Source organism: Neovison vison, chromosome 11, assembly GCF_020171115.1.
Source record: "Neovison vison isolate M4711 chromosome 11, ASM_NN_V1, whole genome shotgun sequence".
Taxonomy (NCBI): Eukaryota; Metazoa; Chordata; class Mammalia; order Carnivora; family Mustelidae; genus Neogale; species Neogale vison.
In genome coordinates, this window is record NC_058101.1 from 99,516,864 (window position 1) to 99,533,550 (window position 16,687).

At 37.0% G+C, this 16,687-nt stretch overlaps 1 protein-coding gene and 1 long non-coding RNA gene across 2 annotated transcripts in view; one reads left to right on the forward strand and one right to left on the reverse strand.

Moving 5' to 3' along the window:
• The window catches only part of RRH (retinal pigment epithelium-derived rhodopsin homolog), a 62,206-nt gene extending 48,312 nt beyond the window's left edge, over positions 1-13,894 (reverse strand). The window contains exons 1-7 of the mRNA XM_044224262.1: positions 13,789-13,894; positions 8,627-8,817; positions 6,593-6,692; positions 5,612-5,765; positions 4,568-4,736; positions 1,392-1,570; positions 99-209 (exon numbers count right to left, since the gene is read on the reverse strand). Coding sequence (XP_044080197.1) covers positions 99-209; positions 1,392-1,570; positions 4,568-4,736; positions 5,612-5,765; positions 6,593-6,692; positions 8,627-8,817; positions 13,789-13,894 — 1,010 coding nt within the window. The remainder of the gene's footprint in view (positions 1-98; positions 210-1,391; positions 1,571-4,567; positions 4,737-5,611; positions 5,766-6,592; positions 6,693-8,626; positions 8,818-13,788) is intronic.
• Positions 106-13,808, forward strand: LOC122889266. Its single transcript, XR_006380862.1, has 3 exons — positions 106-166; positions 5,339-5,416; positions 13,097-13,808. It is a non-coding gene; the product is annotated as an uncharacterized LOC122889266 (long non-coding RNA).
• Positions 13,895-16,687: the final 2,793 nt, after the last annotated feature.

Genomic DNA, 16,687 nt, shown 5'->3' on the forward strand with positions numbered 1-16,687 from the left:
TCTGATCTAAACAGGATCATATTTAAAATAAAACTAAACCACTGGGGAATAAGGTAAATAAAATATTTTGACACTGTGTATTTTTTCTTTTACTTCAGTTTCTTCCAGAAGCCAGTGGATTTTGAGATACATCCATTGGTAAAATACTCATCATGGGCGTTGCTTGGTGAGTCTGACATTTGAACATGGCGAACATTGCCTTCCGAAATCTACAGTAAGAAAGGGGAAATCTGGCATGATCCTATAATGACTTGGAACTTTTAAAGCATTTTCGAACATGGCTAAGATGCCTCTACTGCTAACTGAGATCTCGAAATACATTTTTGCCTCCAATTTTAACATCTGTCAAGAACATTCATGAATATATAAAGTATACGGTACAGTTAAAGACCAGTTTTGCCCCATTGATTATAAACATTGAAGACACTTAATAAAAATCAGTATGTATTAAGATGACACTTCAAATGTCAGTTAAAATTCACTTGAACTAAGGATGTATATTTCACATGTTTGTTCTTCTGAGCAAAGGCCAGGTGAAATTAAGGGGAGCTTGAGAACGACTAATCTTTCCAAAAGAACTACCAATGGACTCTGAATTTAAAATATGTTGTTTATGCTTCTTATGTGATCTGTTTGGTCTTAAAAGTATTTATGTTTCTCTGTGTACCTGTAGCTAAAGCTGTTCTCCAAAAAAATGTGCGTAAGTACAAATGTTTGCATTTCAGGACGAGATTGCCTGGCCTCTACTGAGATTTTTTTGATCCAATATTTAAGGACAATAAATTGGTTATCCCATCTTTTAGCAGTAACAGGAAGTAAAATAATCTAGGCTTTACTGAGGAGCCAGAAATCTTTGCTAAGTTCAGGATTCTTTATTATCCTGAATAACTACCCACTCCTGAAGCCCTTTTATTTTAGCGTGGAGTTTTTCTCTTGCATTTGAATATCTTCTAATAAATATGCAACTATACCACCCACTTGTGGAGTCCAACTTTGCCTTCCTCACTTTGTCCATTTTCTGATAATAAAACCACTCTTTTCTTTGGAAAAGTAATTCCATGTATTGGGGAGGGGATAACCATGAGAACCAAGCAGAGCCCACCAACAACCTTCCAGCAGCTTTTCTGCCAGAAAGCCATCTGAATCTGGGGAGACATAGCTGGTAGAGCTTGGGTCTTGGGTTGCTATAATCCTCTCCCCTTCATATGGGAAGAGGCTGTCACAGAACTGGAGCTCAAGGCATTTAAAGGCCTAGATGCTTCTCCAGTTGCATGAGCCAAATTTTTACAGTAGTTTAAAGGAGTTTCTGTCACTTACCTCCCCCAAAATCTTTTTAACAGTCTTTCTATATCCATTTTTTTTTATTTAAAAGCATCATAAACATTACTTACTTTTTGTTAGCAACCACGTAAATACAGGGATTGTAGAATGTAGAAGATTTTGCAAACAGTGGAGCTATGATGGCCATTGAGGGAGGAATCTTCTTTGGGTCACCAAAAGAAGCCCATAAGCACACGATGGAATAAGGGGACCATGCCACCAGAAACATGAGTATCATTATCACAGACATCTGTAAAATAAATCAATATTTGGCAAACCCGATATCTAAAATATTGAAGTAGCTACTATATTTAAAATAGCATGAATAATTATCTAAATAGGAATTCGAATAAGTTTATGTTGTTGATGACATAGAGGAAAATCTGAACTTTTCCAAACCTCGTTGTACTTTGCTGCTGTGCCTCGAGTCCTCTACGATAGCAAGAGCTTGTTAAATGGATAGAATGTTAAACAATGTAAAGTATGTCCTCTTTCTTTTAGTGTGCTAGAGAAGAATATGAAAGCTGGCTTTGATGACAGGCAGATGAAAATGCACTCCTGACCCATATCTAGTAATTGTGCTAAGGACCGCCGGCATTGTGCTTCTTCCCCCTCACTGTCTTTATCCGCTAATCTGAAAAAAATAACTTTCTAGCTTTGTAAATTCAATCTGGAAAAAAATGAAATCTTGCCATTTGTAACAACAACATGGATGGACCTAGAGAGTATTATGCTAAATGAAATAAGTCAGAAAGAGAAAGATTAATACCATATGATTTCATTTATATGTGGAGTCTAAGAAACAAAACAAATGAACAGACAGAAAATGAAAATAGACTCATAAATACAGAGAACTGGAGGTTACCAGAGGAGAGGAATATAGAAGGATGGGCAAAATTGAGGAATGGGGTTAAGTGGTACAAACCTCCAGGTATAAAATATATAAGTCATAGGGATGAAAAGTACACAGCATAGGGAATATAATCAATAATATTGTAATAACATTGCATGGTGACAGATGGTAACTATAGTTACTGCAATTGAATCACTATGTTGTACACCCGAAAATGGTATAACATTGTGTGTCAACTATACTTCAATAATAAGTTTTTTTTTTTTAAGATACAAAAAAAAAAAGTGGTGCAGAAATTCAGGGGAAACAAGAAATGTGTGATGAACAGAAGGAAAATGTAAATATGTACATAATACTATCACAGAAAGAAGATATACATCCATAAAACAAGAAGAGGAGGCAACTGGAAAGGAGTAGAAAATGTGAAATTAATTCTTTTAATCTATAATAACCATTTTTATCCTTTACCCTAAAAAAGGGCATAATTTTAAAAATGCAGTTGAAAGGCTGAATGATGGGTTAGCTAGTATTAGGGTAATGAGGTGAGTTATGTTAAGTACAGGGTCAGACCCTGTCTTCAAAATTTTCTATTTTGTTCAATATGGGTTTTTTTAAACTAATTTTTTATTTAAAATCAATTAATTAACATATAGTATTAGTTTCAGAGGTAGAGTTTAGCGATTCATCAGTTGCATGTAATACTCAGTGCTCATTATATCATGTGCCCTCCTTAATGCCCATCCCCAAGTTACCCATCCCCCTTCCTACCTCCCCTCCAGCAACCCTCAGTTTGTTTATTTCCTACAGTTAAGAGTCCCTTATGGTTTGTCTCCCTCTCTGATGTGATATTAAATTTGATTTTTAAAAAATACTACATTAACTATTTTTTGGAGGGGGGGATTGCTGAGTTTTTTTGGTGCTGTTTAAATTTCACACCAAGGCTTGAGCCTCACTTTTCTCACCCAATCCCAGACCTGGACATGGTTGAGGAAATCTTACAGAAAGTAGAAACAAAAACAAAGTCCAAGACAGGGACAACATAGAGAGAAAATCTAAGAAAATTAGAAGATATTTTCAGGAGATTCAATATAAAAAAAAAAAAAAGAAAAGAAAAGAAACAGAAAACAAGCAAACAAAAAAAACTTCCAGAAAAAGAGGACAGAAAAAAAACAAGAACAAACAAAAAAACATGGAAAGGAAATCACCAGAGAAATAATACAAGAAATCTCCCAGAAGGGGAAGACTTAAGTCTTGAGTCTTCATATTGAAAGCACTCGCTAAGTACCTAGAACATGGGTGAATAAAGAGCCCCCTCAAGACACATCAGCATGAAATTCCAGAAAATTTGAGACACAGAGATGATCCTCCAAGCTTCCAGAGAGAACACATAGAACACTACAAAGGGTCAGTCACCATAATGCTGTCAGCCTTTGCGAGAGCAACACTGGAAGCTAGTGGACCCTAGAGCAATGCCTTCAAAATTCTTTGAAAATCATTGTTCTACTTAAAATTCCATGTGAGGCAAACAGTCAAATATGATCATAGAATTAAGACAGTTTCAGACAACAAAATCTTTAAAAATTTACCTCCTATAACCTCCTCAGAAATCTATTTGAGAATGTGCTCCACCAAATGAGAGCGAGTACCCCCCCCCCCGAAAAAGGAAGACATGCAAGCCAGAAAACAGGTGATCCAACCCAGGAGAGAGGCCACAGGCATTCTCAGCTGTCAATAAGGAGATCTGAGGATGCTGGCAGTCATCTTAGAGAAGGGGCAGCGTAGAGCAAGACGCGGGAGAGTCACAGCAGGAGGGAAGGTTCCAAGAGAAGGATAAAGTCAATTAGTCTCTAATGCATTTGAAAACACAGAGAGGAGATTGGTGCTTCTGGTGGGGAGTTCAGAGAAGAATTAGTGACCCATACACAGAACAGTGAGCAAACAAAACTATGGGGGTGTGGGAAGGATAGGGAGCAGAAGAGGGGACTGAGAGGAGGAAGAGATAGAAAATGATTAGCCCCAAAAGAAAAACAAAATAAAAAAAAATACAAATCACAGAACCGTAAAGAGATCTGCAATAAACAAAATTTAGGTAGTTACAGTAAGGTACAATTATGTAACCAAATATTATTAACATTATGCTGACAAGATGAGGAGAGAGAAAGGTTGGGGTGGAGGAATAGGAAAGGTGGTGTAAGAGAAATAAATTCTCACTATCCATAGTAGGAAATCAAGAGTATTAGCAAATAAAAATATCTGAAATGGCAGAGAGGCACATCATTTAGAAATATGGAGACAAACATAAGAAGAAGAGTCAGAGAGTAAGAATCAGGGGATGGGGAGAGGGGATTGTAATATGGACCACATATGCGTAAATTAAGGATTTTAATGTCTTACCTTTGTTACATCTACCTGATCTGACCAATCTCTGTTGAGGTACTCAGTGCAGTTACTAGTCGTACGACATTTAATGGATCGAGTGACATGGTAATAGCAGTAAAACATCACCATCAAGGGCACAATAAAATTTACTGCAATAACTGTCATCGTGAAAGAAACAAAAGATCTGAAATTAAGAAAAGGGAATCACCAAATCACTACTTGTTTATTGTGCTGAAGAGGGGAAAGGAAACGGAACAATTATTAAAAATAACTGTAGCACTATTCAACAGTCACTGTATTAAGTAATGTAGGAGGAATATTTAATTGGTTCATTTAGATTAGAGGTTCGCAAACTATGGCCTGTCTTCTTTATAAATCACCTTTTACTGGAACTACATTTATCTACACACTGTCTATGTCCACTTTCACAGGCAGGGTTGAACAATCGTAACAGAGACAGTCTTGTCTGTAAAGTCTAAAATATTTTCTTATTGACCCTTTACAGAAAGTTTAAGATTTGGATTTAGTTGGAGAGTTAGAAATTTTCTACCCATTATTCTGGGTCATCTTTCATTTTCTTTAACAAACTAAGTTACCCTCTTCTCCCTGGTAAATACAGAAGAGCATCACTAAGGAGCAATCCGGTCCTTACAGTGACTGTGCCTTTGCCTTGTCATTCCAGCTTTATCACCAGGTCATCCTGAAAAGATAGTAGGGGGTCCGCCTGGGCTTTCAGCAGAACCACACGCTGTCTAGTGATACTAATGGTCCGTTTTTCTCTTTCAGATTCTACCCCTGAGATACCAACACGGAAGGGTGGTCTATACGCACTTGGCTGCCACAGGAGAGAGAGGACGGTAGAGGGTAAGGGAACAAGGGAGCTGGATGGCCTTTACTTGCAAACAAGTGTAATTTGATGCTGGAATCACACCATCACTACCAAGGAAGCACTTGGCCACACTCTGTATGGAAAACATTTGATCTGAGCTTAAATTTGAAATGAGAAACTGTCTACATTAGAAGCATTTGATTATTTTAAAGTGAAAATGTGTCTCTTACGCATCATTCTTCCGCCAGTTTATGGTACAAGTAGCCCCAGTAGGATCTGGGGCATAGCTAGCCCACCCTATGATAGGCATCAAAGCCCAAAAGAGACCATTGAGCCAGGCCCCTAGAATCATGCCGATATAAGTGTTGGTGGTCATTCTTCTTCCTATTAACAAACAGATGAAATATTAGCATCATTTGCCAATGATGGAATTCATATCTTCACTTTGTTTTAACTGATTATTCAAAGTTATTAGGTAGATTTTTTACAAAGCACGTTAGTTCACTCAGCGCCTTCTACATGAATTCATATTCAGGTGAAAAAAAAAAAAGGCATTTAAACTGCTACCTGAATGATAAAAAGGATCAGCCAGAGGACAAGCAGGAAGAAGCATTCTCCAGGGCCAGGGAAAACAGCACTTACAAAGATCCTGAAATGTGAAAGGCCTAGGCCAGTACCCCAAAGCGAGGGGACGCTAGCCAATGCTGGAAAGATAGCCAGGGGCCAGACCACATGGAGGCTTGGAGTTTGGGCTGTGAAATTTGGATTTTATTCTGAGTATCATAGGAAATCATTGAAACTTTTGAACAAGGATTATCAGAGAAACAAGAGTGACTATGCAGTCTTAATGCAACTCATTACATTTATATTTTATTTTATTTTTTAAAGATTTTATTTTTGCACGCGCGTGAGAGAGTGTGCCTGAGCAGGGGAGGGGCAGGAGAAGAATCAGACTTCCCACTAAGCAAGGAGCCAGATGCCGGAGCATCCAGAGCGAGCACACAAACAGGGAGAGCGGGAGAGGGAGAAGCAAGCAGGGTTCCATCCCAGGCTCCATCTCCACTCCTGGGATCATGATCTGAGCTGAAGGCAGATGCTTAACTGACTGAGCCACGCAGGTGCCCCAATCATTACATTTTTATTTTAAAGTGCATGTGTGTTCAGTAGTACTTAGGCCAGAAATGATTCGCTGAGAAAGCTAAGGGTTATACCTGTGTCCGGACTACAGATGGTCAGGTATCGATCTATGGCCACAACAGTGAGTAATCCAATACTTGCCATTCCGAAAAAGATATTCAGCCCGGCATAAATCTAAAAGTCAAAGTTGGAAAGAATACACCATTCTACACACCCTCCCAAGAGACACTTACATTTTTATTCCATGGCTAGAGTACATTTTAAGGACATTGAATGGTTTTTATTTTAATAATTTTAGAATACATTTTCCACTGTCATATTGTAACTGACTTATTAATGGCATGTACAAAAAGTGTTTTAGGTCTTCATTAATTAAAATAAACTTTAAAAAAATTTTAAGACTTAAAGTAGAACTTCTATACAACATATTCTATAAACATAGTGCAAAAACAAACCACAAATCGGGCGAGGTGCAGATAACCAATGGAATACTAGTGTTCACAAGATAGAGAATTCAACAAGAAGAAAACACAAACGAAAAATGGGCTAAAAAAAAAAAAAAAAAAAGAAAAATGGGCTGTTCACACAGGGGAAACCTCAATGTTTATGATACAAGATGTAAACCACAATACACATTCAAAGAAGTGCAGATTATTATATACCCAACAAATGACAAAAAATTAAAAATCTGACAATCCCCAGCATGGGAGAGAATCTGAAATAGTAGAAGTTCTCATAACTGGCATACCCATTTTGGAGAGCAATTTGGCCACATCTGATGAAATTGAGGATGAATATTCTCTACAACCCAACCATCCTTCTCCTAAAGCAATATGTCTAAAGAAACTCTTAGACATTGTAGGAGACATAAGAATGCTTACTGAAGCTTTGTTTGTGACTGAAAACAAATGGAGTAAATGCTTAATAACAGAAAAATAAATACATTGGGGTATATTCATAAAATGGAATATCATAGAGCAGTTAAAGTGAGTGACTTACAGCTACATCCATCAACATGGATAAACTTCGAAAACATGGTGTCATATAAGACGACTGCATCATGTACACAACATATTATTTTATAAAGAATTTGAAATATCCTGACAGTATAGTTTATGTGCAGGTAAATATGTACTAAGATAGAAAGACATTCATAGAAGAGAAGGAAGGCTGGAGATAGTAGGCAGCGGCCTTCAACAGTACTATTCAAATTTTAGATCTTTTTTTTTTTTTAAAGATTTTATTTATGCATTTGAGAGACACCATGTGTGCACACACACGTGCACACACGCGTGCACATGAGCAGGAGGACGGTTAAGACTATAAACTGGACTCTGCACTGAGCACGTGGAGCCAACACAGGGCTCGATCTCACGAACCTGAGACCATGACCTAAGCTGAAAGCAAGAGCAGGTCCTTTAACCACCTGAGCTACGCAGGTGCCCTCAAGTTTTTTATCTTTAAAAAGCTGAACAACCTGAGGCACATATTGCAAAACATTAAGATTTGACAAAACCAGGTGGTACATACACGAGTATTCATTATTCTATTACTCTCATTTTATTCTCTGTAATTTTATAGCTTAAAATAGTAAACTGTTTTAAAAACTTGGGCCAAAAGTCTTATCTCCCTACTCTCCTAACATGAATTAATATTAATATATTTCCTGGCCAGTAAAAATAATATGAATATAATTAGTTGCAAGTCCATTGGAGGACTGTCCATAGAGGGGGACAAAAACTGATAGCTTAATTACATTACTTAGATATTATGATACTGTCATTAGATAGTTCATTATTTCCAATGAAAAGTTTTTTGAATATGTGGATTTTTACTTATCTTCTCTAGCTGAATGCTGATTTTTTTGTTTTTTTTTCCTTTGGGTAAGGGAAATTTTGAAAATATAATAAATGCTACCAATGTCATTTCTCTTTTACTAAGTAATGTATTTCCCAGTCACTTCTGAAGCTATTTTCTGTAAGACTACTTTATCTATTATCCTACGTGATCTTATTTGTTTGAAACCCTTGGAATTTCTTTTTTTAAGACATATAAATTTACATCTCTTTACTATTTTATTTTGCTTTCATTCCAAAGATATCCAATACCTGGCATCCTGCATATCCAAATTTCCAACTTCCATACAGATCTGAAGCTGCTGACATGGGATATCCAATGCTACTGACCCCTATATCAGTAACAGCCAGGTTAATGATAATTGCATTTGTGGGTGTCCGAAGTTCCTTGTACTTAATGAAGATGCCCAGAACTATGAGGTTGCTGAAAATACTTATTATACCTGAGAACATATACAAAAAAAAAAATCACTTTGTTTAATTTGAATATTTAGAAGTAGTATCAAAATTAAATATTTAAGCCCCCTCAAAAGCAAAGCAAATCCATTTTAGTTCATTTACTGGAGGAGCTCCAACTATTCTTAAAATTGGTTGTAATATCTTCCCAGCTCTTCTGTGAAATAGAAATAATTAAATTGAAATGAAGAATCTACCAACTGCATACAGAGTACTGAAGGCCAGTTTTACTGTCCTCACTGTTTATCATGCTGCCCTTGAAATTCCTCCCGTCTTTCATGATACCAGCTCCGCTGATTTTTAAGATACATGTATGACTATACCATCTCTTTTGGCAGTCTAACTTCCTCCTCCTCCTTCCTAAGGCCTGAGGCTTTTCCTTCTCTATAGTTTCCTTTCTCAAGCCTCACCTATCAATTTTACCCTAACAATTCTGTCACTTTCCAGCCCTGACCCATGCTCCAGTTCCATGTCCCTTTTCATTCAACTCATTGCCATTTACTAGGATCTATAATGTACAAGATCATATGACTGTTTCAATATTTCTGGAAGCTCAGTGTGTCCAAACCTGAGTACCTCATTCAGTGTGCACAAACACAGACCTCAAGAGAAGGCACAATGCAAGGTTTGACTATACAGAAAGGGAATTGGGCTTTTAGGTACACTGAGAATCGTCACAGGTGACACCTTCCTAGTCAAGTTTCCACAGTCTGGAATCTGACTCTTAGCCTTGGGGGGCCCAGAAATTCACTGTTGTCAAGAATGTTGTCATAGAATGGGCTGGACTCAGGTAGACAGATGACTGAACTTCATCATCAGAATGGCAGTGTATTGTTGAATGAACCGGACACCCACGTTAGCCCATTTAACAACCTCTACATGCTGCAAGGGGTGCATAAACATCCTGTAAGCCAGATGTGGGTCATATACTAGGTCCTAACAATTGGGGAGTGAGCAGCCCCCAATAACAGTAGAGAGGGAGGGTTTCCAAGCACCAACACACAAAAGTACCAGCTGAGGAAGAACTTCCACTTCATCTTGGCACCTCAGTCGAAACTTCCTCTTAGCATCCCGTGACACTAATCTTCCAGATTCCTATTCTTTCCCTCCGTGCTGTTGGTGGAATAAGCTGGCTACAACAGAGAATTAGCCACGTTTCTTCTCAGAGCTTCAATACTCCCTGTTGGCTGTGCGATAAAAGCCCACATAGCCCAACCTGATAGCCAGGTTTTGCCTCAATCTGTTTTCACCTTCTCTAAGCAAATTTCCACACTTGCCAAACAAGCCATCCAATTCTAATTATTTATCAAAGACACAAGGCTTGTTGTAAAGCCTATCTCACTTGGAACACCCTATTTTTTTCCTGTACCTATACAAATGCTCCTGTACCTATACATCCTTCAAAGTTCTATTCAAGCCCAGCTCTGCTCTAGAGCTTTCCCCTACCTACAGTAATTCTCCCTTCTCTAAATTCCCAAAGTGCTTGCTTATATTATACACTATTCATTTTATGTGATGCTATATTTAACTTTTAGGTATTCCTAGCCTTCTCATTTAGATTTCAGGTTCCTAATGACTTCTGTGTTCAATGATTATGTGGCATATAGCAGATTTATTTAATAAACAGACCACAACTGAAACTCATATTGTTTAATTTCTATCATTCCTGCAGAGCATAAGTAAGGCACAGTGATAGCAAATTTGGTGATTCTTTCTCAAGACTTTATTTTTAAGTAATCTCTACATCCAGTGTAGGGCTAGAACTCACAACCCTGACATCAAGAATCACGTGCTTTACCAACTAAGCCAGCCAGGTGCCCCTCTTGGCTCTGATTTTAACATCAAGTACTGTAGCAGACATACAAGAAATACTCCAAAAAGCTTAATGAATTGAAGAATCTTTCTAAGCTAACTACTAATTGGTGATTTCGAATCAGATAAAACATAGTACGGTAAGTTGTTGCCTACCAAGTACACAACCAGAAGTAACTGTACTTTGGGGCAGGTCTTAGATATAATGGGGGGTATGAGTTGAACAATCTGGCCTTTTTCTCTATTCGTTCAGCAGCTATCTCAAGCTCTCTGCTCTATTTTCTTAACGGCAAGTATTTTCTAATGGGTAGCAACACATCATTTAATAGGTCTAAATTAATTTCCTCTTAGCCTCTGGCTTTCTTACAATCTCTTGGTAGATCCTACTTACTCTACACCTGGCTTTCCTTCTCCATCTCCACCTTCTTAGACCCCCTTCTTTTCACACTGACCACATAATCTGTGATTTCATACATATCCGAGGCTATACGCTGCTCTTTTCCAGACTGACCTCATAAAATTCAAAATTCAAGCCCCACATGTCCACTGGACATCTCTCACGCTGAACCAAGTGAATTTTCTTTTCCTTCTTCAAACCAGTTCTTCCGCACATGTATTCCTGGTGAATAGCTTCACCATCTAACCACAGGAGTCCCCAAACAGAAAACCTGTCTTCATTGATACCCCCTTTCCCTCTCCCTCAATTGCCACATCCAACCATCAGTTCTAACTTCTGGCTCTTGAATGTGTCTACTTCTCTCCTGATTGCCACTTCTCACTTCTCAGGATCCTTCTTAATCACACAGGGGCTTCCTATGTGGTCTCTTAGCTACTAGTACAGCATATTTCCAAAATGCAAATGGAATCATGTCATTCAGGGTCTCCTCATCACCTTTATGACTTAGGTGATTCTTCATCACCTGGTATACAGCCTTCTCTGCAGCCTAGTATCTTTTACCCATCAATTTACAATTCATCCATAATGAATGTATTTCAGATCATCAATTTACCATGTCCTCTTGCCTCCCAGCCTTACTTGGAGAAAGGGAGCATGCTCAAGCTGGTAAAAGTTTGTAACAGCTAAAATCTAAGAGAAATATTAAGTTGAAAATTAAATTTTAAACAGATCTAATAAACTCTTGGTAAAAGTAACAAATGAAATAAATGCTTTAACTAAATTCTTCTCAGAGCTTTGGTTTTGATTTGGAAATATAAGTAGGTTTTGTTAAAAAGGGGACCTAAGAAAACTAGGGGACCCAGAGAACAATAAATCTTTCAACAGGAGCATAAAGAGGTTAGATATGCTCCCTTCAGTTTATCTACCAAAACTGCGAATAACACATACCCAAGGTATTCCTTAATAAAACTGACCGTTGACATTACATGAGGGCTCTAGAATCAAAATGCCTGAGTTCAAATCCTGGCATAGTTCCTTAATAGATCTGTGTGTGCTGGGTTGAGTTAAACTATTTGTCATTATAAATGGGGAAGATAAAACTGATTCACTTACTGACCTTGTGTAAGGATGAATTATTCTGTACATTTAAGTATTTAGAACAGTGTATGTATTCAAATAACAGTTAATAGTGGTAGTCAGTGGTGATGGTGGCAGTAATGTTCATCGTCGTAGCAGTGGTGGTAAAATTCCTATCATTGTTACTGCTACAGGCATAAGAACCAGAGAGAACAATTTCTTAACAAGAAATTTTCTTTGCATGCTACTTTTGTAAACAGATCAAAAAAAGAAAGCTTTCCTGGTCATCTACAAAAAACTAAACCAAAAGTTTGCATACAAAGTATTTCTATGCAGTTGTAATAAGATTTTCTCCTTAATTAGCAGATTATTTTTTCATATTGTTACAACAAAAATCAAAAAGAAAACAGAACTTGTCCAGTACTTATCCAGTACCTGAATATTTGCAGTATTCAAGTGAACAAGTTAGCTTATCATTAAAATTTACAAAAATTAATTGAAGAACCACAATTGCTAGCACAATAGTAATTGTGAATTATAGGGAAACTAAGCAACTATGAAGTATAAACTGGTTATAGTAGGATTTGTGATACTTTTTCTCTCCTTTTTCTCTCCACTTTTGAATATATTTGAGAATTTCATATAAGTCAATCCAAAAAATGACAATAAGCCAATGTAACAGTTATTTTTAAAACTCATTAATGAGCATAGAGTTGGAAATGAAGTAACTCCTCAATATAAAATTTATATAATTCAACCTATACATTAAAAAGATAATTAGACAACTTCTATTTCATTTCCCCCATCCCTTCCTCCCAACAAACATGCCTTTATCTTAACCCACTGTACATCAATGAGTGTGTACACATGGGGAGAAAGAAACAAGTATGTGCCCAACACCTACTGTATGTTATTAAGGTCACCTAATTTCACTCTTCTCAACAATCCTGACAGTTATCTTATTCTTATCCTGATTTCAGAAAAGAAAATATAAGAACAGAAAGCTGAAGGAACCTGCTTACTATTGGAAAGGTAAGATACTAAAAGATGAAATTCAAAGCTCAAGAGTTTCCCAATACAGCATATTCTGGGAATGAGCTCAACTTTCAAACTCTGCCCTCAGTGACAATAGAGTCTGCTCTTTTTATAACTTAAATTTTCTTTCCAAGACCTTTTCATCTTAACTAGAGTCCACCACCAAAGACAAGACTATGAATAGTATTAGAATAGTAAAGGACACAAAAATACATTTTTGCCATGGTACACACTCTTCCCCAAATTTTTTAAGTACTGAAGGAAAAAAAAACAAACAAACCTGACAATGTAATAACCAAATATATGGATGACATATTATTCATTTTATAGAAAACTTTTCTCAGCCCCACTTCACTGTTACATTGTTTATCAAGATTCAAAATAACTGTGGCATTAACCACCATCAACAATGACTTCACCTATCCTTTCACCTACATTCTCTTACTATACAGCCAAGAAATAAGGCAACGATTATTATTCTATTTGCCACATGAGCACCCCAACTCAGGGTAAGTGGCCAACAATATGGAACTTGAAACACTTCTGAAGCCATGCTTTTTCTACCTTATGCTGAAAACCTCTGCTTTCCTTCACTCATTCAAAACAAAATAACAGTTAATGGAATAAACCTTCATACCTGCTGTGATCAAGTAAGCTGCAACAATATTGTGTTCAGTCTGTGAAAAGACCGAGCCATCTTCTTGTTTAGAGTCTGTACTATTGTCTAAATTATTCCTTAGCATTTTGGAGGGAAGAAATTGAGACAGCCTTCATAATGAGCCTTCAATAATTATGAAATTTTTTAAGAACTATTGAAGGAAGAATTTTCAGAACCAATCATTTCCACTTAAAGACCTCAAAGAAGGGCCTTTTCATAGAGGCCCTCCCTTAACAAACTTAATTGGGCTGGAGAGGAAAGGATTTTAATTCCTAGGACAAGGAAAAAGCTTATTAGCAAAATAAAGAGAAATACTAAGCACAGCATTTTATACAATTGGGGCATCAGACTTGTAGCTAAGGAGATTATCAAGTGCACACCTCTTACTCAAACAATAAACTCGAAATCAGCAGGACCTGACTTAATTGATTGCTTGTGAAATCAGTTCTGAAATCAAGAACTGACCTTGGTCTCCTAAAACTTTTCAGATCAAGGGCCCTGCTTTCTGCTGAGTCTTTTGAGTTTTTCCATGTGTTTCATTTTCCATAAGAATCTGAATAATCAGACAAACAGAGAAGTGATCTCCTTCCATCTTTCCAAATCTCACTTTCTTAAAAGTAGTAATATTTTCTGGTGTAGATCTTCTGTTTTTCTTTGCTTATACAAGTATGTATTCACACTAGTATCGAGGTTTCTCCCACTTTTTTCTTTTAAGGAAAAACGGGGAGATATGCATTTATAAAATCATTCTGTAACTTGTTTTCCTCTAAAGTCACATCATAAATTCCAGGCCAATAAACCCAAGTCTAACTTATTAATAACTTGTATTTCACAGCATGCATATATATGATCTTCTTCACAGTCCACCTTAATTAACCCAATGCTTTGATATGCACAATTATCAGATAATAATAATCACAGCATCTATCAGCAAAGAATCTGGATTCATCCTGTAAAGTACAGGGCAATTCTAATATTCTGAACCATCTTGTTATAACCCAAAAAGTAATTATAGAAACAGGCTATAATCTACATGAAAATCGTTAGAATAAGATATCCCTGGGACACCTGGGTGGCTTGGTTGTTAAGTGTCTGCCTTCAGCTCAGGTCATGATCCCAGGGTCCCAGGATCAAGCTCAACATAGCGCTCCATGCTCGGCGGGAAGCCTGCTTCTCCCTCTCCCACTCCCCCTGCTTGTATTTCCTCTCTCGCTATGTCTCTGTCAAATAAATATATAAAATTAAAAAAAAAAAAAAAGATCTCCCTATAAGCTTCCCCCCCCATATTCTTTATGTCATGTAATATTACTAAAACCTGATTATTTTTGAGTTAATTTTTCAAAATCAGTTAACTTCAGAGAAATGCTAGATATACCAATTAACAATGTAAACATGTAACAGAACCACTAGAGGGCTATATTTACCCACTTAATTTTATAACCCTTAGAATAGCACAGCAGGAAAGGACACAAGATAATCCTTTGCCTCAGTTCTTCCAACTATGCATAAAATGAAGCTGAGGGGCACCTATGTGGCTCAGTTGTGTAAGTGTCTGTCTTCAGTTCAGGTCGTGGTCCCAGAGTCCTGGGAAAGAGCCCCTGCTCAATGGGTAGTCTACTTCTCCCTCTCCCTCTGCAACCCCATCCACCAACTCCACTTGCATTCTCTCCTGCTCTCAAATAAATAAAATCTTTTTCCTTAAGATTTTATTTATTAATTTGACAGACAGAGATCACAAGTAGGCAGAGAGACAGGCAGAGAGAGAAGGGAAAGCAGGCTCCCCACCAAGCAGAGAGCCTGACACGGGGCTTGATCCCAGGACCCTGCTACCATGACCTGAGCCAAAGGCAGAGGCCTCAACCCACTGAGCTACCCAGGCGCCCTTAAATAAAATCTTTTTTTAAAAAATTAAAAAATAAAATGAAGTTGAGCCAGGTTGATCTGTCCCAGATCTTACAGCTAACCAGTACTCAAAATTTCATAAATGTAAAGTAACACTCCAAAGATTATCTATATTAGGAAAGTGAATCTCATCAGATTCCAATATCAAAATATTTTCAAATGACCTAAGGCAATTAACATAACCCTAAAAGGAATTCTCCCCTTAAAAAAAAATCTCTGGGTTGTTGGGTTTTAAGTTTTGTTTTGTTTTTTGCATTCAATATGTAGAATAAATCACAAATTACTTGTGTTTTCCTTGGTTTATAGGTTCATATTCCCTTCCTTTTCTGTAATGGATTATACCTAGTTGTAGCATCCACTTAAATTTTCCAGAAAGATTTATTTCTAAGAAATAAAGAAAAATAATCCCAAATTTATCTGCTGTAGATAAAAGTTTCAAAAGTATGAATGTGCTAAGTACTTTCAAACTACTTTTTCATGCTCCCTCATGATCAATACAGAAAAGCTGTACTGGGATGAGGCTTAGAATACTAAGTAATAGAACTATAAGCATATAACGTTTACATATAGCTCACAATTCTTTAATCCGATAAACTTCAACTGACCTAAAGTCAATCCTTTTATAACTCTTCCCAAATTTCCAAGCATATTAAGATCTACTGCTTGTATTCCACTAAACTGTTTAATTACTATGGCAACAAGTACATTTTAACATGATGCAAGCAATCAAGATGTTATTCAGTTAACAACTCCAAAGATTTAATATGTGAATCATCGAAAAATCTTTTGGAATGGAACTCAAGTGATATTTACCACACCACAGTACCAATTCACTGTTAGGCTCCCTAAACATGTGAACTTGATTCAGAACTGAATGCCCCAAAGGAAATCCAGAAAGAACTACTGTAAGGACGAAAAGGGGAAAATAAGATGTGAGAGTAAAAGTATCAAGATAACCAACGACCAAAGATATACC